Raw genomic sequence first — 24429 nt, forward strand, 5'->3', positions numbered from 1 at the left:
ACATTTAGGAAGGCAGATACCTTTGCATTTAGGAATATTCTAAGGCATGTTGGGAAATTTTTATGGTAGTTGTTTTCCCTAAAAATTCATGTACATGTGTAATTAAAAAGAAATAAAAACGTACTCTGAAAAAGTTGTGTGTAAGAAGTTGATGCTTCAACCAAACGGGAAGATGAACTGTTAATACAAGTAAGATATCAGAATTGAGAGAGCATGAAAGATAATGAAATAAAGGAAGAAGACAAAGTTGCTTGTATTTTCTTTAGAATATCAGAACAGCAAACCTATATTATCTTCCTTTCTTTTGTGACTCAGGACAGTGAGCTCATGAGTTCATGTATATCCACTTAACGGCCTTTTCTGTAACACAGTAGAAAACAGATTTGGTCTCTGAAGGAGCTGACAAATGTTAGGAGAGACAAATTATGTACATTTTTTATTGAGGGAAATACTTAATTCAGCAAAATAAATAGGCAGTGAAGAGTAAAAGCACTATGCCAGGAATGGTAAAGGGGTACAGGAGTGGCATAAATATGGCCTTCGTTTTTAAGGAGCTTATAATCTTACCGAGAAGACAAGCTCTATGCCTTCATTATAGAAATGACCATACAAGAGGATAGCGGACAAATGCTGTGGGAACCCAGTGAAGGTAGCAATCATTATAGACTCTGGTTGTGGAAGTCTTCATATAGTGAAGATGTTTTGGGCAGGGATTTGAAAGGATTCAAAGTAGAGCTAGAAGAGAGGAAGGCATTCTTAATGGGACAAGTTGTATGAGCAAATTAAAAGAAAATGAGCATGACTCATGAGGCCAGTGACTAAACCTGGCTTATTCATTGCTCTATTTTCATGGCACACAAAAACTACTCAGTAAATATTTCCTGGATGAATGGCTCTGTAAGGAAACCAGTCTGTTGGATCTGAGATTCCATGATGGTGAACACTGGGGCATATTGATTAGAAAGATACATTGATTTGGGTTCAGGTGGGAAACCTTGCCAAAGGCAAGAGACTCCTGCAGTGTCCCAGTTGTTACGTGTCAATGACATGGACTGATACGGAGGCCATAGATGTGGAGAAGGGGATGTGAGTTCAGAGACATTTCAGGAAAGAATTGATATGAAGGAATGTGTAAAGGAATGTGTAGGATATGAGTCAGATTTTACCCTAAATTTGTATCCACAAGGACTCTTTCTAGGAAGGGGGCAAGTCAGGAATTTTGAATGGAGTCAGAGGAAGCTGCTGGGAGGGTAGTACCTATGGGCCCTTTGTCTTTCCAAGGAACAACATACCGTGACTTTTTATGATTAAATTATCAGCTGTGCTTTGGAGTACATCTCATGGTCAAGTAAATACAGAACCTTGACGTGCTATGCCTCATTAGTTTTGTTTCAAAGTTAGGCATGTTTGTTACAAGAAGATGAATCTTGCCTTACTTCTTTATTTTCCACTCTTCTATACAGCCCAAGTGCAAACTAAAGAGCAACTAAAAAGTCTGGAAAGAGCTTTGTATGTTTCCAAAAAAGAGTACTGAACTTTGTGTTTCAGTGTGTTTCATTAGATGAAGAAAGAAAGCAGTTGGAATCCCATGCCCTATACCCAGTCCTAATCACTGTTAGGAAAGTAGCTTTTTAATGTTGAGATGCTCTAGCAGCTGCTTGTGGCCAAGGTTTCAGGTAGCTCTACTCTTACGTATAGCTTTATAATTCTAGAAGGCAGTTCTCAGGTGCTCTCAGATGTCATGATTTCTTTAATGCCTCTGTTTTTTAATTTTCTCTATATCCAGAGTAAAATAAAGAAACGATCCTGGGTTCTTCATGAGTGCTTGGAAAGAGTTCCTGAAAATGTGGATGCTGCAAAAGAACTGCTTCAATATGGATTAAAAGGCACAGACCTGGAGGCTCTTTTAGCCATAGGGAAAGGAGCAGGTGATGGCAGGTTGGTTCCGGAAAGATGTGGATAGAAGTAAAGGTGACTTTGTGAAAACTTGTAAGCTGAGACATTGGAAAGGGTGAACTTTTCTTTATTTAGGTTATTCTGCAATGAAGCAGTTGCCTTTGATTAATGCTTTTTTATCTGAGGTCAGTTTTCTTTAAGTTAAATACGTTTACATATGATAACTTGATGCTAAGGAAAGAGCAAATTCTACAAACATTTATTGAATGCTGGCCGTTTCTAAGCTGTGAGGTTAAGGCGGCATGCGCCTAGGTGCGCTTACCGGTGAATTGAACCACCGTAGGCAAGTCTGAGCTTCATTCACTTACCTTATCTGTAGCATTGTGTCCTTCTTCAGAGAACTACCTTGATTAAGTTATATATCTTGTGAAAGCACCTCATAAACTTTTTTTTTGAATTTTATTTTATTTATTTTTTTAAACGGCAGGTTCTTATTAGTTACCCATTTTATACATATTAGTGTCTACATGTCAATCCCAATCTCACAATTCATACCACCACCACCACCACCCCCTGCCACCTTCCCCTCTTGGTGTCCATACGCTTGTTCTCTACATCTGTGTCTCAATTTCTGCCCTGCAAACCGGTTCATCTGTACCAATTTTCTAGGTTCCAAATATATGCATTAATATACGATATTTGTTTTTCTCTTTCTGACTTACTTCACTCTGTATGACAGTCTCTAGGTCCATCCACGTCTCTACAAATGTCCCAACTTCGTTCCTTTTTATGGCTGAGTAATATTCCATTGTATATATGTACCACATCTTCTTTATCTATTCGTCTGTCGATGGGCATTTAGGTTGCTTCCATGTCCTGGCTATTGTAAATAGTGCTGCAGTGAACATTGGGGTGCATGTGTCTTTTTGAATTATGGTTTTCTCAGGGTATATGCCCAGTAGTGGGATTGCTGGGTCACATGGTAGTTCTATTTTTAGTTTTTTAAGGAACCTCCATACTGTTCTCCACAGTGGCTGTATCAATTTACATTCCCCCCAACAGTGCAAGAGGGTTCCCTTTTCTCCACACCCTCTCCAGCATTTGTTGTTGGTAGATTTTCTGATGATGCCCATTCTAACTGGTGTGAGGTGATACCTCAGTGTAGTTTTGATTTGCATTTCTCTAATAATTAGTGATGTTGAACAGCTTTTCATGTGCGTCTTGGCCATCTGTATGTCTTCTTTGGAGAAATATCTATTTAGGTCTTCTGCCCGTTTTTGGATTGGGTTGTTTGTTTTTTTAATATTGAGCTGCATGAGCTGTTTATATATTTTGGAGATTAATCCTTTGTCCGTTGATTCATTTGCAAATATTTTCTCCCATTCTGAGGGTTGTCTTTTCATCTTGTCTGTAGTTTCCTTTGCTTTGCAAAAGCTTTTAAGTTTCATTAGGTCTCATTTGTTTATTTTTGTTTTTATTTCCATGACTCTAGGAGGTGGATCAAAAAAGATCTTTCTGTGATTTATGTCAAAGAGTGTTCTTCCTATGTTTTCCTCTAAGAGTTTTATAGTGTCCGGTCTTACATTTAGGTCCCTAATCCATTTTGAGTTTATTTTTGTGTATGGTGTTAGGGAGTGTTCTAATTTCATTCTTTTACATGTAGCTGTCCAGTTTTCCCAGCACCACTTATTGAAGAGACTGTCTTTTCTCCGTTGTATATCTTTGCCTCTTTTGTCATAGATTAGTTGAGCATAGGTGCGGGGGTTTATCGCTGGGCTTTCTATCCTGTTCCATTGATCTATATTTCTGTTTTTGTGCCAGTACCATATTGTCTTGATTACTGTAGCTTTGTAGTATAGTCTGAAGTCAGGGAGTCTGATTCCTCCTGCTCCATTTTTTCCCCTCAAGACTGCTTTGGCTATTTGGGGTCTTTTGTGTCTCCATACAAATTTTAAGATTTTTTGTTCTAGTTCTGTAAAAAATGCCATTGGTAATTTGATAGGAATTGCAGTGAATCTGTAGATTGCTTTGGGTAGTAGACTCATTTTCACAATATTGATGCTTCCAATCCAAGAACATGGTATATCTCCGCATCTGTTGGTATCATCTTTAATTTCTTTCATCAGTGTCTTATAGTTTTCTGCATACAGGTCTTTTGTCTCCCTAGGTAGGTTTATTCCTAGGTATTTTATTCTTTTTGTTGCAATGGTAAATGGGAGTGTTTCCTTAATTTCTCTTTCAGATTTTTCATCATTAGTGTATAGGAATGCCAGAGATTTCTGTGCATTAATTTTGTATCCTGCAACTTTACCAAATTCATTGATTAGCTCTAGTAGCTTTCTGGTGGCATCTTTAGGATTCTCTATGTATAGTATCATGTCATCTGCAAACAGTGACAGTTTTACTTCTTTTCCAATATGTATTCCTTTTATTTCTTTTTCTTCTCTGATTGCCATGGCTAGGACTTCCAAAACTATGTTGAATAATAGTGGTGAGAGTGGACATCCTTGTCTTCTTCCTGATCTTAGAGGAAATGATTTCAGTTTTTCACCACTGAGAATGATGTTTGCTGTGGGTTTGTCATATATGGCCTTTATTATGTAGAGGTAGGTTCCCTCTATACCCACTTTCTGGAGAGTTTTTGTCATAAATTGGTGTTGAATTTTGTCAAGAGCTTTTTCTGCATCTATTGAGATGATCATATGGTTTTTATTCTTCAGTTTGTTAATATGGTGTATCACATTGATTGATTTGCATATATTGAGGAATCCTTGCATCCCTGGGATAAATCCCACTTGATCATGGTGTATGATCCTTTTATTGTGTTGTTGGATTCTGTTTGCTAGTATTTTGTTGAGGATTTTTGCATCTATGTTCATCAGTGATATTGGTCTGTAATTTTCTTTTTTTGTAGTATCTTTGGTTTTGGTATCAGGGTGATGGTGGCCTCGTAGAATGAGTTTGGGAGTGTTCCTTCCTCTTCAGTTTTTTGGAAGAGTTTGAGAAGGATGGGTGTTAGCTCTTCTCTAACTGTTTGATAGAATTCACCTGTGAAGCCATCTGGTCCTGGACTTTTGTTTGTTGGAAGGTTTTTAATCACAGTCTCAAGTTCAGTGCTTGTGATTGGTCTCCTCATATTTTCTATTTCTTCCTGGTTCAGTCTTGGAAGGTTATACCTTTCTAAGAATTTGTCCATTTCTTCCAGGTTGTCCATTTTATTGGCATAGAGTTGCTTGTAGTAGTCTCTTACGATGCTTTGTATTTCTCTGGTGTCTGTTGTTACTTCTCCTTTTTCATTTCTAATTTTATTGATTTGAGTCCTCTCCCTCTTTTTCCTTGATGAGTCTGGCTAATGGTTTATCAATTTTGTTTACCTTCTCAAAGAACCAGCTTTTAGTTTTATTGATTTTTGCTATTGTCTTCTTTGTTTATATTACATTTATTTCTGCTCTGATCTTTATGATTTCTTTCCTTCTACTAACTTTGGGTTTTGTTTGTTCTTCTTTCTCTAGTTCCTTTAGGTGTAAGGTTAGGTTGTTTATTTGAGATGTTTGCTGTTTCTTCATGTAGGATTGTATTGCTATAAACTTCCCTCTTAGAACTGCTTTTGCTGCATCCCATAGGTTTTGGATTGTTGTGTTTTCATTGTCATTTGTCTCTAGGTATTTTTGGATTTCCTCTTTGATTTCTTCAATGATCTCTTGATTATTTAGTAACGTATTGTTTAGCCTCCATGTGTTTATGTTTTTTACGTTTGTTTCCCTGTAATTGATTTCTAATCTCATAGCGTTGTGGTAGGAAAAGATGCTTGATATGATTTCAGTTTTCTTAAACTTACTGAGGCTTGATTTGTGACCCAAGAGGTGATCTATCCTGGGGAATGTTTTGTGTGCACTTGAGAAGAAAGTGTAATCTGCTCTTTTTGGATGGAATGTCCTATAAATATCAATTAAATCTCTCTGGTCTATTATGTCATTTAAAGCTTGTGTTTCCTTATTAATTTTCTGTTTGGAAGATCTGTCCATTGGTGTAAGTGAGGTGTTAAAGTCCCCCACTATTATTGTGTTACTGTTGATTTCCTCTTTTAGAACTGTTAGCAGTTGCCTTATGTACTGAGGTGCTCCTATGTTGGGTGCATATATATTTATAATTGTTATATCTTCTTCTTGGATTGATCCCTTGATCATTATGTAGTGTCCTTCCTTGTCTCTTATAACATTCTTTATTTTAACGTCTGTTTTATCTGATATGAGTATTGCTACTCCAACTTTCTTTTGATTTCCGTTTGCATGGACTGTCTTTTTCCATCCCCTCACTTTTAGTCTGTATGTGTCCCTAGGCCTGAAGTGGGTCTCTCGTAGACAGTATATATATGGGTCTTGTTTTTGTATCCATTCAGCGAGCCTGCGTCTTTTGGTTGGAGCATTTAATCCATTCATGTTTAAGGTAATTATCGATACGTATGTTCCTATTACCATTTTCTTAATTGTTTGGGGTTTGTTTTTGTAGGTCCTTTTCTTCTCTTGTGTTTCCCACTTAGAGAAGTTCCTTCAGCATTTGCTGTAGAGCTGGTTTGGTGGTGCTGGTGCTGTTATCTTTTGCTTGTCTGTAAAGCTTTTGATTTCTCCATCAAATCTGAATGAGATCCTTGCCAGGTAGAGTAATCTTGGTTGTAGGTTCTTCCCTTTCATCAGTTTAAATATGTCATGCCACTGCCTTCTGGCTTGTAGAGTTTCTGCTGAGAAGTCAGCTTTTAACCTTATTGGACTTCCCTTGTATGTTATTTGTCATTCTTCCCTTGCTGCTTTCAATAATTTTTCTTTGTCTTTAATTTTTGCCAGTTTGATTACTGTGTGTCTCGGCATGTTTCTCCTTTGGTTTATCCTGTATGGGACTCCCTGCCCTTCCTGGACTTGGGTGGCTGTTTCCTTTCCCATGTTAGGGAAGTTTTCGACTATAATCTCTTCAAATATTTTCTCGGGTCCTTTCTCTCTCTCTTCTCCTTCTGGGACCCGTATAATGCGACTGTTGTTGCGTTTAATGTTGTCCCAGAGGTCTCTTAGGCTGTCTTCATTTCTTTTCATTATTTTTTCTTTATTCTGTTCCGCAGCAGTGAATTCCACCATTCTGTCTTCCAGGTCACTTATCCGTTCTTCTGCTTCAGTTATTCTGATATTGATTCCTTTTGGTGTATTTTTCGTTTCAATTATTGTATTGTTCATCTCTGTTTGTTTGTTCTTTAATTCTTCTAGGTCTTTGTTAAACATTTCTTGCATCTTCTCAATCTTTGCCTCCATTCTTTTTCCGAGGTCCTGGATTATCTTCACTATCATTATTCTGAATTCTTTTTCTGGAAGGTTGCCTATCTTCACTTCATTTAGTTGTTTTTCTAGGGTTTTATTTTGTTCCTTCATCTGGTACATAGCCCTCTGCCTTTTCATCTTGTCTGTCTTTCTGTGAATGTGGTTTTTGTTCCACAAGCTGCAGGATTTTAATTCTTCTTGCTTCTGCTGTCTGCCCTCTGGTGGATGAGGCTATCTAAGAGGCTTGTGCCTGATGGGAGGGACTGGTGGTTGGTAGAGCTGGGTGTTGCTCTGGTGGGCAGAGCTCAGTAAAAGTTTAATCTGCTTGTCTGCTGATGGGTGAGGCTGGGTTCCCTCCCTGTTGGTTGTTTGGCCAGAGGCGACCCAGCACTGGAGTCTACCCGGGCTCTTTGGTGGGGCTAATGGCGGACTCTGGGAGGGCTCACGCCAAGGAGTACTTCCCAGAACTTCTGCTGCCAGTGTCCTTGTCCTCATGGTGAGACACAGCCACCCCCTGCCTCTGCAGGAGACCCTCCAACACTAGCAGGTAGGTCTGCTTCAGTCTCCTATGGGGTCACTGCTCCTTCCCCTGGGTCCTGATGCACACACTACTTTGTGTGTGCCCTCCAAGAGTGGAGTCTCTGTTTTCCCCAGTCCTGTCAAAGTCCTGCAATCAAATCCTGCTAGCCTTCAAAGTCTGATTCTCTAGGAATTCCCCCTCCTGTTGCTAGACCCCCAGGGTGGGAAGCCTGACCCTGGGAGGGGCTCAGAACCTTCACTCCAGTGGGTAGACTTCTGAGGTATAAGTGTTCTTCAGTTTGTGAGTCACCCACCCAGTGGTCTTGGGATTTGATTTTATTGTGATTGTGTCCCTCCTACCGTCTCATTGTGGCTTCTCCTTTGTCTTTGGAGGTGGGGTATCTTTTTTGGTGAGTTCCAGTGTCTTTCTGTCGAGGATTGTTCAGCAGTTTGTTGTGATTGCGGTGCTCTCGCAAGAGGGAGTCACCTCATAAGCTCTTAAGCACCCTACAAATGTCAGTTAATAACAGTAATAAAGTTATTTGACAAGGGCTTCTGTTCATCAAACATTTGGAACTTTTGGGAGGATATAAATGTGATAGTGTATTTGATAAGTAATTTAAATGAGACTGACATTCATTACCATTTTAAGACCTTAAATAGAAGTGATTCACATTGTAAACTCTGGGCAACGTTTTCTTCATAGGCTGTTTCACATTGGGTGACTATAACCTCCCATGTTTTCCTAAGCAGTTTTCATTTTCTTGATATTCAGAGTTTCTACATGTGATGATTACTGATTACTTTTTGCCCATCCTATGGATATAAATGAAAGAATCCTTTGCTTATAATAAATAGCACAAGCTTTCTTTCAAATAATTGCTTGTTTCTGTTTCTGCAGAAACCAATGTAATAAAATCAAAGTAGGAGAAGGTACTTCACTATATGAAATTTAAAAAAATACACAGATTTGGGTTTTCTTTTTTTTCTCACAGATTTACACTACTTGGTGAAATAGACATTGACAGTATCTCCTATGAGGAGCTTTCCCCACCTGATGAAGAGCCTGCCGAGGAGAAAAAGGAGGAGGAGCTCAGGAAGAGACAAGAACTACTTAAATTAGTGAACTTTTCAAAGTAAATGATTTATTACTGTTCATTTGGTAATTTCTTTAAAATAACTAGTAATCTGAGTGTGTTCTTTACCAGTGACAATTACTGTACCTTATTTCGGCAGGTTAAATCAAATGCATTTAGTATTGTTTTACCCTTGTGCTTTTGTGTACTGTTCCATGAATTTGAGACTTAATGGAATATTGATCATTTTTATTCTATTTTAGATCTTAGAGAAATGTGCTTGTAGGTAAATATAAGTGGCCTAATACAGTTGTTCAAAACAGGTTAACACTGGAACAAAAGGAACTTTGCCGTTGTAGACTGAAATTATTAACCTACTTAGATCGACTTGCAACATATGAGGTAAGGAGTAGTTTTAATCAAACCAATTATGTTCATTTGATCTGTCATTGTACGTGCTGAGGCTGCCTTCATATCTGATATTCTTGGTCTTTAGAACTATTTATGTGGGAAAACTTCATTTTGTATAGAAGTAGGTTCTCTTATACATCGGTTTTGGTAAAATTTAGAGATTCATGAAAAGCCAGAGTTGCTTTGTTAGTTTAGGGAGTAGAAATGCGTTAGCCATCTCAGAGCATCTATGTTTCCTAGATTTATGATCCTTTTCATTTACCTTTATTTTACATTTAAACTTTAGGTTATGACATATAGCTGTCTATAGTACCAAATTCAGTATACACTGGGTTTTAATAATCCTAATATGAATATTTCTGACTTGTTTAATTTTAATGATTTATTAGTGGTTTGGATTTAGTCGGTTAAACTTTGATGCTAATTACGGCCAGAGTTAGTCACTTGAACTTAAAGCATACTTCAAAATTGTTTCTTTGGGACCACAAACACAAATATCCCATGTTGGGCATTTCAGTAGCACTCTGTACCATGAAATTTAAGTATTGTTAAAGGCGTGAGAAGCATTTCATAAAATAGACATAGTTTAGATTGCTTTTTCACATGACCCTCATAGCTTACATTACCCAGGATTTAGTATAAATTTCTCACCTTTGAAATTTGACTTCATTTGCAGTTTACTTCCTCCATCTGTCTCAGCCTCCCTTCTGTGGGCACACCGTGGCTTTTGGTATTGGCGCATAGTAGGGACTCAGTAAACATCACATCTGATAACATGATGCCCGTCCCCATAGTAATGGAGGTACTTAGTACTTGTGATGCCTGCAGGCAAATAAAAGCATTTGATTCTCCAGCTGTTAATAGAATAGAATGTTTTCAAACAAAATACTAGTGACAAAAGAGGACTATTTCTCTGGTTATTAGTAAACATGATAATTAGTATATCACTTCATACAAACAAGTTACAAAACATTCCTAATAGTTTTATCTGTAGTACAACTAGTTTGACTGTTGGATGGTCATATTATTTTAAAGCATATCCTTTTATTATGTCCGAGTTCTGTGATATTGACGTAATATATAAAACCATGTTGTGAATTACTGATGTTGGTACAGATATAGTTTATTATTTTTTATACTTAGCTTTAGTTTCACTGATGAGATCTTAAAAAGAAAAAGTTCCATAAAATATTCAGAGTTTCACATTCCAGTTATTTTTTTTTTTTTTTTTTTTTTTTTGCGGTACATGGGCCTCTCACCGCTGTGGCCTCTCCCGCTGCGGAGCACAGGCTCCGGACGCGCAGGCTCAGCGGCCATGGCCCACGGGCCCAGCTGCTCCGTGGCATATGGGATCCCCCCGGACCGGGGCACGAACCGGCGTCCCCTGCATCGGCAGGCGGACTCCCAACCACTGCGCCACCAGCGAAGCCCTCCAGTTAATTTTATTTTATTATTTTTTAGTTATTGAATTGCTATTTCCTATTTGACAGTAGTAAGTGCATTTATTATTACATGGTAATAGTGAAATTTAAAGTATTTGTTGAGCCCACAAAAATGGAATTAAGTTAAGCTTTTGAAAAGTAGGTGAAGTTGATGAACTTGGCCGTTAAAACTTAGAAACGAAGATGTTCTGATACAATGACTAATCAGCTAGATAGTGGTAGAGATAGGCATTGCATTTTAATCGTAGGGCATGGCTTATTTTATTAATTCTGTGATAAATTAGATAAAAATGGATTTATTTAAATTTTACATGAGTTCCTACTGTGTGCCAAATATTATGCCAGTGCTGGTGGCAGAGAGATGAACAAGGAATAGTCCTTGTGGAGTCCTCATTATATGGGCAATAAGTGACGATAATGAAGATACGAAGAATTGATGAGGGAGCATAACGGAGCAAAACATTAAGTTTTTCCTGGGGATGTGCAAGAAGACTCTGTAGGAAGTGATATTTCAACTAGTCCTTAAAAAAAGGGAGGCTCACTTAGGGGGCTATGGGACTACTGTGCAGGGGGGCGGGCTGCAAGCATAGAAGCTCCATAAGGGTAAGGGTCTTGTCTTGTTTGCTGCAGTATCACCAGAGCTCTGAACGAGACCTGGCTTGTTGAGGAGCTCAGGAAATATTTGAAGAAATCAGTAGTTAAGAGAATACTTTAAAAAATACCAACATATTTGTTGAGGACTTACTGTTTGCCAGCCAGTGTCTTAGGTACTTAATTCAGATTATTTCTTGACAGCCCTTTGAGGCAGGTATTGTTATCCTCTCAGTTTTATGGATGTGAGGCTTAGAGAAGGTAAGTATTTTGTCTAAATAAATAGGAAGCAAGAACCTCCTCTGAACATCCTCTTTCTTCCCTCTTTCCTATCTCAGTAAGTTAATGCAGTTAACAGATATTTATTGGCTATTTATTATGTGAAAGCCAGCATGCTAGGTATCTGGGGTTTAGCACAAACACAAGAGAAATGAGCCTGAAGTCATCTGCTGTAGTGGGGAGATGTACACTTGCCATTGCCATGGCTAACTGCTGTTTATTCTTTATGTTTCAGCTTCGGCGTCCCTTCTGGGAGGCCTTCCCTCTCCTCCCAGGACTAGTTTTAGCACCCTTCCTATGTGTTTCCCTTTACCTGTTCTTACTGCTTGTTCGTCTTCCCTACTAGATTTTGAGCTACTTGGAGAGCAGGGAAGCTGTATTATTGTTCGTTGTATCACCACTGCCTATCACAGTGCCCCTTGCACATTATTGACACCTACTAAGTATCTGATTAAAGAATGAATGGTTCGATCTGCAATTTACATAGATCACTCCAGCAGCAGTAAAGTTAATCTAAAGTTCTCACACAGATATGACAGGTGCCCATAGTACATAGCCATATGTAGCTGTTGCTTATTTGTTTTTACCAGGCGGTGGATTTTGGTTGTCCTACTGTAATTTTACTGCCTATTTCATTTACTTCTGGATTTTTTTTTAATTAACAGCATTTATAAATATAGCCATTTTCCAAATAAAGACAAGAATACAGATGTAATACTTTAGTTAACAGTTGAGAGTTTAATTAATTCAGGCCTTATTTATTGAGGTAGGCAGAGTTGTAATGGTTTTTAATATTTTCTTGTCACCCACATTTAAAAGCCTTTCCATTAAATCACTGTTTCCCCTCAGGAAATCCTCAGAGTGCCTCACGCATCTGAACAGAGATATGATGCTGAATTCTTTAAGAAGTTCAGAAACCAGAATATTGTTCTCTCAGCAAGAACTTATGCTCGGGTAATTTCTTTTTTGTAAATAAAACAATTATGGTTATTAACACTTTCTAAGTCTTCTAGCCATGCAGTTAATGTTATTGCATGCATATATCATTACATTTCCTTTCTGTGTTGTACTATATTAATAAATGTAGAGAAAATAGAATCATGTTAAAATTTTTTTATTCGTCATTCTGAGTTCTAAAAATAATTTTTAGAGCATTAGGTTGAGAAAAGTGATACAGACCTGGAAAAATCAGGAATCTTTCAAAGCACTTCATATCAGAACTGCATAAAAAAGTTAATTTTAAGGTTTTGAATGTTGTCATCCAAAATCACTCCTTTATTTCTAAGGTTCACGTTAGAAACTTGCCCTTGCCTTCTGTACAGGAAAGTAATGTACAAGCCCTAGAAATTCTGTTCACTTACCATGGATCTGAGCTGCTTCCTCATCGCCTTGTGATTCTCTCCAACTTCCCAGAGACCACTTCTCCACATGAATATTCTGTTTTGCTCCCTGAAGCTTGGTATGTACTATGTTCACTGAATTTTACCTTTTTACTAAGTAACAATTTTTGTTTCATGTTAAACATCTTAAATTAAAAAAAATTTTAAATGTAAACAATTTAAACTTTTTTTTCTGATTATAAAATGATTTCTAACTTATTTTTATGTGATCCTGAGGCCAAACCAAAATGTGTCTAGCATAATAGGATTACTGTAATGTACGGAATGTGAACTTTACTTTTTTTTTTTTTTTTGAAAGTCTTCTGGTACTAAAAAAAAAAAAAAGAAAAGAAAGTCTCCTAGCTTTATGGCTATGTACTCAATATATAGTGTTTTATGGTTAAGAACAGTTTTTAGGATAACAATGTCTGTTTGAATTAGTTGTATCTTTTAGAAATTGAAGTGTAGTTCTGACAATATTAGGCTGTAGGTCCAGGGAACCCAGGAATGTCCTGGGGATCCTGCTTTTCTCAACAACCTTTTCTCCCTATGAAGTTCCAGAGGCACAAAGACAGATGGGAAACCAAAGTACCTCTTTCCTATTATACTAATGCTCCTTATCTCAGTTGAAGGCTTTTTGATAATTGGGTTGTGACGTGTGACATAGACTCTTAAGACCAGTGGGACCATTAAGACCCAGTTGTACCATCTGGTGGGCTTCCAAAGGCCAGAACATCACTTCCTGAGAATGAAGAAAAGAGAATATACAGTTGACCCTTGAACAACACGGGTTCAATCTGTGCAGTTCCACTCATACATGGACTTTTTTTCAGTAGTAAATACTACAAGACGACATGATCCTCAGTTGGCTGAATCTGAGGATGTGGAGCTGTGTGTCCAGAGGATCCACGTGCATGGGGGGCTGACTACAAGTTATAAGGGGTTTTGACTGCATGGAGGGTTGACACCCTTATCCTCCCTGTTGTTCCAGACTCAGCTGTGTTTGCCTCAGTGTGTAGCCCGGAGATGGGCAGGTCATCAGCCCCAGGCCTGAATGCCACCTGGGAGTAGCATACCTTGCTTCTGTCTGACCACATAGAGGCAGAAGGCAAGAATATGTCCATTTGTGAGACCTTTTATATCCGGTAAACTAGCCCCCTAGTAAATGTGGCTCAGTCATTAATTGCATCCTTTCTGAATTTGTTTGCCCAGTCTTAAAAAGAGTTGAGAGTCCCTGTCTTGCTTACTCATGTTGCATACTTTTAGTAATAGGTGAATTGATCTGTATGAAGTCTGCTTGTAAACTATAAAATACACTGTAAGGGATTATGGCGGCTCTGACTGAAATCATTGTTCCAGACTCTAGCTACTGGCAACTTACAGTGATATGGGAAGGGACCTGGGGATCATTTGGCTTCCTCATTCCCCCTCTGCACCTCCCCTGCATAGTTGTAGGCTTAGGTGTTGACGATAATGACCAGCCTTTATACAGTAATTACTATGCATTTGGCACATACTTACATCCGGTCTCCCGACACTTTTGGTATTATCTCTGTTATTATAGAAAGCTGAGATTTACAGAGGTTTAATAGCATATTAAACTTTATGTAAGTGCAGCCAGGATTTGAACCTATTTTTACTTAGAGTTGTAAGTCAGTAAGCTCTAAAAATAGAAGTTATAAACTCCCTATTTTGCATTACTGTTAGTACTAAAATGTAATTCTTTGTTATGATAAAAGTGAGCAAAAAGAAAAAGCTTGGGATGTACCTTTCAAGCAGTTTCTTTTAGATCTGAATACTGATAAGTAAATGCAGTCTATAAATATGTATTTACAAATATTTCAGAATATAATTCATTTATTTTCTGCCTATTTGCAAGATAGATCTAATCTGCATGGAAATGACCTTTTCTACTGTACATTGTTAGTATAGAGAAAAGGGCCACTGTCTTAATGTTTTTTCTAAAGGTAATTTCTCCTTAGATTTGAACTCATTTATTTGCATTGTCTTCTGATGATTGCTTAAATGTTTGATTTTAACCTGAAATTTTAGAATTGGTTTTTAGAATAGTTTTACAATGCCCAATGCTATATGTTATCTTTGAAAGCCCTATCTATGGTTCCTTTATGGTGGCTGTCATAACTGATTTAAATGGCAGTAAATACTTTGGGTATATCATTGCAGCAGAGGGTAATTAGATGTTATTTTGAACCTTTCTTGTGGGATGTGTTGCTTAGACAAACTTGGAAAAGACTGATTTCTTGTGAGTCCTTAAGTTATAATCATTTTAAATATATTGAGAAAATATAGATTTATTTTTTTGTTAATCTTTGTTTCTCAAGAAAGTCTTTCACATTGATTATATTTTTGCTATAGTTAGAAGACTGAGAAGGAACAATAGATTTTAATAGTAATGTCTTCTATGTGACTGCAAAGCAAAACCACAGTTGTTTCAGGCATAGCCTCTTCTATGAGGTCTTCAGTAATTATTCCTTTCCCTATATTCTCATAATTCTTTGTTCATTCTTGCAGTGTAGCACTTTTTATTTTGTATTATAGTCAGTCATTTTTATTACTGCCTTTCTACCCCTTGTTCTCTTCTTTAATAAACACCCAGCCTTAAACTCACTAACTTCAAGATGGAGGCCATCTCTTCCTGAGTTTTGGATCCTCAGGGCCCAGGTGTTTGTGTAGTAGTTCTCTAAAGTTGTTTGCTAACTGGATAAATTAGGTCCATTTTATGCCCATTTACAAAAGAGATGAAAAGATGTCCTGAAGGGATTGCAACTGAATATGCTTTCACTTATTAACAAGGGAGGTGTCCAGGTAATGTTTCTCCAAGGCTCCCACCGCCTTAAAGATTCAATTGCTATTTTAGCCCATAGTTGAAGCCTGTACTCTTCTACCCTATTCAAAGTTATACTCTAATGGACATGGAGATCCATAAGATACAATCGTAGGACTTATTTCCCTTTTTTAGGAAATATATTTTTTGAGTACTTGCTATTCATTTTCAAATCACTTGGAAACTTTGGGTCAGATGGACACAAAGTGTCTGTTGGAATGTAAACACCCCTCACTGTTTGACTGAGCCCCTTCTGCATGCCTGGCGCTATGGTAGGGGTCTTGAAATGAGTGAACACAGTTCCTCTTCAGCAGGAGTCATCAGGTATGGTTTACACAGGAACAGAAGTTCCTGCTTGCAGCATCATGCTTTCAAACTGAGGAAGAGATAAGTTGAAAAGACTCTAAGTCTGCAGCCTTTTTTTGCTTTCTCTCTTCTTCTCCTCAGTTACAGTGTTTGCCAGCTCCTGAAATGGTCTTGCCACTTCCTTGTTTACTGCCTCGGACAGCTGTAGAACGTTCTGTGTGCATGCCTTGTTTTTCTGTGAGCGTATACATTGCTCAGTGGTAGAGCCTATATTTCATCCTGCTTTATCTTCTCTTCAGCCCGCCAACTTGTATTTTTCAAGTAATAATGACTTTTTAATTATCTGTTGAATTGATTAGAAACAAGTCACTAAGCTCTAAATGGACGGCTCCCAAACGCAGAATGACCGCATAGCTCCCCACTGCCTTCAGCTTGCTGTTGGGACACTTGGCACAGTGCCTTGCTCTCTCCACTCTGCCACACTGGCAGTCCCATGAGCATGCCAGGCCTTCCCTCCCCGCCCCCCTTAGGGCTTTTCAAGGTTAGTGTGCTCCCGCTGGGTGTGTCCTCCTGGATCTTCACATGACTTGGTCTCTGCTCAAAGGCGCCCTCTTCAAAAAGGCCTTCCTCAACCACTCTTCCCCATTGCTTCCACTCCCTCCTCTCTCTGCCCTTATCTGAGTTTTCTTTTCTTCTAGCACTTATACCTAACATATTATATGGTTATTTGTCTCCTCCAGTTTATTGATCTTCCTTGGCCATTCTATTTAGAATTTTACCCTCACTTTATTTATTTATTTTTGAATTATCCATTATAGTTACAAAATTATCCATTTTATGCACATCAGTGTCTACATGTCAATCCCAATCTCCCAGTCCATCCCCCCCCACCCCCCTACCCCGCTACTTTCCCCCCTTGGTGTCCATATGTTTGTTCTCTACATCTGTGTCTCTGTTACTGCCCTGCAAACCGGTTCATCTGTACCATTTTTCTAGGTTCCACATATATGTGTTAATATACGGTATTTGTTTTTCTCTTTCTGACTTACTTCACTCTGTATGACAGTCTCTAGGTCCATCCACATCTCTACAAATGACCCAATTTCGTTCCTTTTTATGGCTGAGTAATATTCCATTGTATATATGTACCATTTCTTCTTTATCCATTCGTCTGTCGATGGGCATTTAGGTTGCTTCCATGACCTGGCTGTTGTAAATAGTGCTGCAGTGAACATTGGGGTGCATGTGTCTTTTTGAATTATGGTTTTCTCAGGGTATATGCCCAGTAGTGGGGTTGCTGAGTCATATGGTAGTTCTATTTTTAGTTTTTTAAGGAACCTCCATACTGTTCTCCATAGTGGCTGTATCAATTTACATTCCCCCCAACAGTGCAAGAGGGTTCCCTTTTCTCCACACCCTCTCCAGCATTTGTTGTTTGTAGATTTTCTGATGATGCCTGTTCTAACTGGTGTGAGGTGATGCCTCACTGCAGTTTTGCTTTGCATTTCTCTAATAATTAGTGATGTTGAGCAGCTTTTCATGTGCTTCTTGGCCATCTGTATGTCTTCTTTGGAGAAATGTCTCTTTAGGTCTTCTGCCCATTTTTGGATTGGGTTGTTTGTTTTTTTAATATTGAGCTGCATTAGCTGTTTATATATTTTGGAGGTTAATCCTTTGTCTGTTGATTCATTTGCATATATTTTCTCCCATTCTGAGGGCTGTCTTTTCGTCTTGTTTGTAGTTTCCTTTGCTTTGCAGAAGATTTTAAGTTTCATTAGGTCTCATTTGTTTATTTTTATTTCCATTACTCTAGGAGTTGGAACAAAAAAGATCTTTCTGTGATTTATGTCATAGAGTGTTCTTCCTATGTTTTCCTCTAAGAGTTTTATAGCGTCTGGTCTTACATTTAGGTCTCTAATCCATTTTGAGTTTATTTTTGTGTGTGGTGTTAGGGAGTGTTCTCATTTCATTCTTTTACACGTAGCTGTCCAGTTTTCCCAGCACCACTTATTGAAGAGACTGTCTTTTCTCTCTTACCCTCACTTTAAATCCTCCTTTCCTGCTTAATTTTCTTCCTAGCTTAGGTCAGCCAAATAGTTGACCTTTCACCTACTCTGTTTTGAGATGCCATTGGCAGAATGTTTACCTTGACATTTTTTTTAACATCTTTAATGGAGTATAATTGCTTTACGATGGTGTATTAGTTTCTGCTTTATAACAAAGTGAATCAGCTATACATATACATATATCCCCATATCTCCTCCCTCTTGCGTATCCCTCCCACCCTCCCTATCCCACCCCTCTAGGTGGTCACAAAGCACTGAGCTGACCTCCCTGTACTATGCGGCTGCTTCCCACTAGCTGTGTATTCTACATTTGGTAGTGTATGTATGTCCATGATATTCTCTCACTTCGTCCCAGCTTACCCTTCCCCCTCCCCATGTCCTCAAGTCCATTCTCTACATCTGCGTCTTTATTCCTGTCCTGCCCCTAGGTTCTTCAGAGCCATTCTTTTTTTTAGATTCCATATATATGTGTGCCTTGGCTTTTAATGGAAGTTTGATTAACTAATTTTAATTGAACCAAATTTTATGATTATGATTGCTGGGAAACTTTGGTTTGTGTTATTTTAGTGTTTTATATTGTCATTCTTAAATGATCGTATTTGACATTGATGAAATGTGACCAAGTTGTATAAAACTTTGAAATTATATTATCTGTCATAGGTGATACATGTTTTTGTTAGCTACCTATCCTTAGTTTGTCATTGCTGTACAGCGTTTACATTTTGTATTCTATTTGACTCTTTTAGTACAAAGATGATGTTTCATACCATCTTTGTTAACTTTGGCAGTTTGTGGTAATAGAGGTGTTTTTTTTTTTTTTTTTTGCGGTACGCGGGCCTCTTACTGTTGTGGCCTCTCCTGTCGCGGAGCACAGGCTCCGGACGCGCAGGCTCAGTGGCCATGGCTCACAGGCCCAGCCGCTCCGCAGCATGTGGGATCTTCCCAGACCGGGGCACGAACCCGTGTACCCTGCATCGGCAGGCAGACTCTCAACCACTGCGCCACCAGGGAAGCCCTAGAGGGTTTTTTTTGGTGAAAGAAAGAGAAGTATATTTTTTGACTTTTAGTATTTTTGATGCTTATAGCATGTTTTAGAAAGTTTATTTAGATTTTTCATTTATGCCTTTTGTTTTATTGGAAAACCTTTCCAGAGTGGTGAAAGCAGGTTAGTTTAAAAGGTTGTATTCAAAACAGTTGTCTGTTGAAATAATATAGGAGTGGGATAAAAACAGTGACTGGCTAGAGCCAAGTTGCCTAGATTTGTGATCTTGGACACGTTTTCTAACTGTACCTCAGTCTTCTCACCTGTAAAATAGGGATGATTATAGCACTTACTTCATAGCATTGTGAGAATGACCGAGTTAATGTATGTAAAACACTGGGAATGGTGCTTGGCACCAAGTCATTGCTACTTAAGCATTAGGAATTATTATTAATGCAGAATCCCATGCTAAGGCCTTGGCCTTATATATGTTATATAATTATTATTTTAAACTTATTGGAATAGTTTTATAGTTATGGAAAAGTTGCAAAGATAATACAGAAAGCTCCTATACACCCCTTGCCTAGCTTCCTCTTCCTTCTTACATAATCATAGCACATTTGTCAAAACTAAGAAATTACTGCTGGGATTTCTTCTCAGCCGCGCCGAAGTTGTGTGTGCTGGCTGTTTCAACGCCAGGACCCCCTAAGACGATGATGTTGGGCACCGAAGGCGGCGAGGGATTCGTGGTGAAGGTCCGGGGCTTGCCTTGGTCTTGCTCGGCCGACGAAGTGCAGCGGTTTTTTTCTGACTGCAAAATTCAAAATGGGGCTCAAGGTATTCGTTTCATCTACACCAGAGAAGGCAGACCGAGTGGCGAGGCTTTTGTTGAACTTGAATCAGAAGATGAAGTCAAATTGGCCCTGAAAAAAGACAGAGAAACTATGGGACACAGATATGTTGAAGTATTCAAGTCAAACAACGTTGAAATGGATTGGGTGTTGAAGCATACTGGTCCAAATAGTCCTGACACGGCCAATGATGGCTTTGTGCGGCTTAGAGGACTCCCGTTTGGATGTAGCAAGGAAGAAATTGTTCAGTTCTTCTCAGGGTTGGAAATCGTGCCAAATGGGATAACATTGCCGGTGGACTTCCAGGGGAGGAGTACGGGGGAGGCCTTCGTGCAGTTTGCTTCACAGGAAATAGCTGAAAAGGCTCTAAAGAAACACAAGGAAAGAATAGGGCACAGGTATATCGAAATCTTTAAGAGCAGTCGAGCTGAAGTTAGAACTCACTATGATCCACCACGAAAACTTATGGCCATGCAGCGGCCAGGTCCCTATGACAGACCTGGGGCTGGCAGAGGGTATAACAGCATTGGAAGAGGAGCTGGCTTTGAAAGGATGAGGCGTGGTGCTTATGGTGGAGGTTATGGAGGCTATGATGATTATAATGGCTATAATGATGGCTATGGATTTGGGTCAGATAGATTTGGAAGAGACCTCAATTATTGTTTTTCAGGAATGTCAGATCACAGATACAGGGATGGTGGCTCTACTTTCCAGAGCACAACAGGACACTGTGTACACATGCGGGGATTACCTTACAGAGCTACTGAGAACGACATTTATAATTTTTTTTCACCACTCAACCCTGTGAGAGTACATATTGAAATTGGTCCCGATGGCAGAGTAACTGGTGAAGCAGATGTCGAGTTTGCAACTCATGAAGATGCTGTGGCAGCTATGTCAAAAGACAAAGCAAATATGCAACACAGATATGTAGAACTCTTCTTGAATTCTACAGCAGGAGCAAGCGGTGGTGCTTACGAACACAGATATGTAGAACTCTTCTTGAATTCTACAGCAGGAGCAAGCGGTGGTGCTTATGGTAGCCAAATGATGGGAGGCATGGGCTTGTCAAACCAGTCCAGTTATGGCGGCCCAGCCAGCCAGCAGCTGAGTGGTGGTTATGGAGGCGGCTATGGTGGCCAGAGCAGCATGAGTGGATATGACCAAGTTTTACAGGAAAACTCCAGTGATTTTCAATCAAACATTGCATAGGCAGCCAAGGAGCAGTGAACAGCAGCTACTACAGTAGTGGAAGCCGAGCATCTATGGGAGTGAACGGAATGGGAGGGATGTCTAGCATGTCCAGTATGAGTGGTGGATGGGGAATGTAATTGATCCTGATCACTGACTCTTGGTCAACATTTTTTAAAAGAAAAACAAAACTTAAGTTTTAACAGTTTTGCAATACAAACTTGTGATTTATGCTTACTCTAAGTGGAAACCAGGATTGTTTTAAAGACTTAAGGTTCAGTATTTTTGAACACAAACATTCATTTAGGATGTAACTAGGTTGAGTAATCTGTTACTGTTAATTTTCAGCTTTTCTCAAGTTAGTTATATTGTAGGATGTACTTAAGCAGTAGGTGTATTTAGGTTAAAGCAGTTGAATTACGTTAAATGTTGCTTACACCACATTACATTGAACACTGCTTGGATGCGTTGTTGAAAGACATGCTTTTTTGTAAAACTCTATAGGAGCTGTGTCTACAATTAAAAGTGAAACATTTGGCATGTTTGTTAATTCTAGTTTCATTTAATAACCTCTATGGCACGTAAGTTTAAGCTTTTTTTTAAGTTAATGGGGAAAATTTGAGACGCAATACCAATACTTTAGGATTTTGGTCTTGGTGTTTGTATGAAATTCTGAGGCCTTGATTTAAATCTTTTCATTGTATTGTGATTTTCCTTTTAGGTGTATTGCGCTAAGTGAAACTTGTTGAGTAAATCTTCCTTTTAAAAACTGCAAAAAAAAAAAAAAAAAGAAATTACTGCTGGAATAGTCCTGCATATAACGTGACATATGCATTCCTAAAAATCACTGCAGTATGCAAAATACTGCAGTGAGAACCACAGGGCTTATGGGGAGAATAGGGTTAGTGGAACAAAGTTAGGAATGTAGTAACAACTGTAGTATAGTTTTACATATATTAAATGATTAAGAAACATAAATACTAAAATATGGCACTTTACAGTGACAAAGACCTGAAAAAGACTGCTTATGGAAGTGAGTGTTGGAGCAGTTGCAGTTTGTGTGTTATTGGGAAGTAGAGGAGGGGGGTGATTAGAATTCCAGTACAAAGTTGTAGCCCCAGATGTGGACTGGAGTGGCTCCTGATACATTCTGGGAACTGAGGCTGCTGCTGGATGTTTAGGGAGTGTGTGTGCATGCACACGTGAGCTGACGTGGCTTGGTTCAGCTGAGCGCAGTTTTCTGTGTTCACCTAATGTTTCTTGTGGATGGAATTGGGCATCAGCAAATGTGAAATTTGTTTTGCTGAAGTTGTTCCATAATATATTAATTTATTGGAACAAGTTTGCATTTTGAAAACATTGCAGAACTGACCATATGTTACTGTTAACTAAACTACGTATTTATTTGGATTTAAGGAGTGTTTCTCCTAATATACTTTTTCAGTTGCAGTATCTGATCTAGGATACCACATTGCATTTAGACTTCATTTACTTTTAATATATGGAAATAAACTCTGTCATTCAGTATCTGTCACTCATGAAGTTCTTTGACACATATATTTATTACTAGACAGTGAAAATTGATCCTAATATTTATATTCCTGGATCGCCTCCAGAATTGGCAAGGAAAGATTGAATTATATTCAGCGTATTTTGGTGTATTGCAATATTTAAAGCATTTTATAGTACAAGTAGCAAACCTCTGTTGATGGAAATAGAGTATCCAGAACACCTCATTCTTCTCATCATCCTTGAAAAACTGTTTCTATAGTAACTTGGCAGTTCGTTTGCTTGTGAATATCTAAGTTTAGATTATTTGATGATTGAAATTTTGACTGTGAAAAGCATGCTATAATATACAGATGGGCTGTGCTTGTGTGAGCTATGAAAATGTGTTTTAGACGTTTCCATTTTCTTTTCAGAGTTGGCGATTATTTGTATTATTTGCTGACTGACTTCTGACCATTCTCTACCTTTAGTTCCACAGTAATATATGTGACATATCATTAAGGCTGAAAATAAGAAGTGGCTGAGTGAAAAATTTTAAGTCACCAGTTGTTTAAATAGAATATGATGTCAACCTAATATTAGGTCTGTTTATAGTCATTTCATATTCTCATACCTAGTCTCATATTCAGAAAGTGCTATCTATTATCCTAGAGTGTAAAAAGCACTTACCCCGCCTTCATTTAGAAGAACCTTGCAAAACAGTCTGATAAATTGTGTGACAAACCAACTGGCAGAAGTTTCCTCCCTGTGACTTGCAGACCCAGGCCCTCTTTGTGCTGTGCATACTTTAACTCGTGTGTTTGTCCCCGGTATTTTATTCCCTTGCTAACCCTAAATCATTTCTGCTTTTCTCAGGCCTTTGTCCCTTTGGTGCCTCTCTACCTCGCTTGGTAATGCAACAGAAAATCCAGGGTCCCCAAGAATTTTCCCATTTTCATTTTTCATTGGGAAATGTCATTGGGTAAATAAGCTTTGCATCCTCTTCTCCTCATTGATAAGTCTTTGTCACTCCCCCATAGCTAGAAGGCCTTTGGGTGACAAATTTGGAGGATATTTTTGCTTTTAGAGGCTGCTAGTATCCCGTGGCACATTTTTGTTTTGTTTTGTTTTGTTTTTTATGACCAGACTAACATTATCTCACAAGCAGGTGCTTTGAATATACTGATGAATGCAATGATGGTTAATGACTGTTGGATGAACGAATGGTAGTTATGTGAAGAAATTTGGAAAACACAAGGGGTCGATGTAGCAAAGTAAATAAAATGGACTCAGTAGCATTCTTTCTGAAACAATCTGGAAAGGAAACCTGTCTGACTTTTCCTACTGAAAGCAAGGTAATATACTAGTTGTGGTCTACCATCGTCTTCAGAGTGAATATATGTATATCTTTAGTGTATTTCTGGATCATATCTTTGGCGGTGTATATTTTTGACTCTGTGTTAAGCATAGGGACCATTAGGACCATTTGGCCTTGATATACTTTTTATTTTATTAAAAAATTTTTTTAAATCGTAAAATACATAAAAATTTACCATCTTAACCATTTTTCAGTGTGCAGTTCAGTAGTGTTAAGTACATTCACATTGTTGTGCCCTCAATTTCCAGAACCCTTTTTATCTTGGGAAACAAACTCTGTACCTATTAAATAACAACTCCCCGTTTTTCTTTCAACCCAGCCCCTGACAACCACCATTTTACTTTCGTTTTATGAATTTGACTATACAGTATTTGTCTTTTTGTGACTGGCATAATGTCCTCCAGGCATAATATGCTTTTAGTAAAA

At 38.4% G+C, this 24429-nt stretch overlaps 2 protein-coding genes and 1 long non-coding RNA gene across 4 annotated transcripts in view; 2 read left to right on the plus strand and 1 right to left on the minus strand.

Annotated features, from left to right (window-relative positions):
• The window catches only part of LOC308627717, a 1107544-nt gene extending 1102133 nt beyond the window's left edge, over positions 1 to 5411 (minus strand). The window contains exon 1 of the long non-coding RNA XR_014017426.1: positions 5379 to 5411. This is a non-coding gene — a long non-coding RNA (uncharacterized lncRNA). The remainder of the gene's footprint in view (positions 1 to 5378) is intronic.
• NBAS (NBAS subunit of NRZ tethering complex) overlaps positions 1 to 24429 on the plus strand; it is a 342685-nt gene that overhangs the window by 83939 nt on the left and 234317 nt on the right. For both annotated transcript variants that reach the window (XM_081254071.1, XM_081254070.1), the window contains 5 exons: positions 1787 to 1938; positions 8714 to 8854; positions 9118 to 9196; positions 12367 to 12471; positions 12840 to 12976. In XM_081254071.1, the coding sequence (XP_081110197.1) occupies positions 1787 to 1938; positions 8714 to 8854; positions 9118 to 9196; positions 12367 to 12471; positions 12840 to 12976 (614 nt within the window). The remainder of the gene's footprint in view (positions 1 to 1786; positions 1939 to 8713; positions 8855 to 9117; positions 9197 to 12366; positions 12472 to 12839; positions 12977 to 24429) is intronic.
• LOC308627787 (heterogeneous nuclear ribonucleoprotein H-like) lies at positions 19737 to 21675 on the plus strand. The gene has a single exon (XM_081254173.1). It carries the CDS (start codon positions 19809 to 19811, stop codon positions 21156 to 21158), a length of 1350 nt encoding a protein of 449 aa, XP_081110299.1. The 5' UTR covers positions 19737 to 19808; the 3' UTR covers positions 21159 to 21675.

The sequence above is a fragment of the Mesoplodon bidens genome (genome assembly GCF_964165515.1).
Source record: "Mesoplodon bidens genome assembly, chromosome: 14".
Taxonomy (NCBI): domain Eukaryota; kingdom Metazoa; phylum Chordata; class Mammalia; order Artiodactyla; family Ziphiidae; genus Mesoplodon; species Mesoplodon bidens.

What these genes read in the sequence shown, in the direction of transcription:
- LOC308627787 (XM_081254173.1), top strand. Translation starts at nt 19,809, where the DNA reads ATGATGTTGGGCACCGAAGGCGGCGAGGGATTCGTGGTGAAGGTCCGG.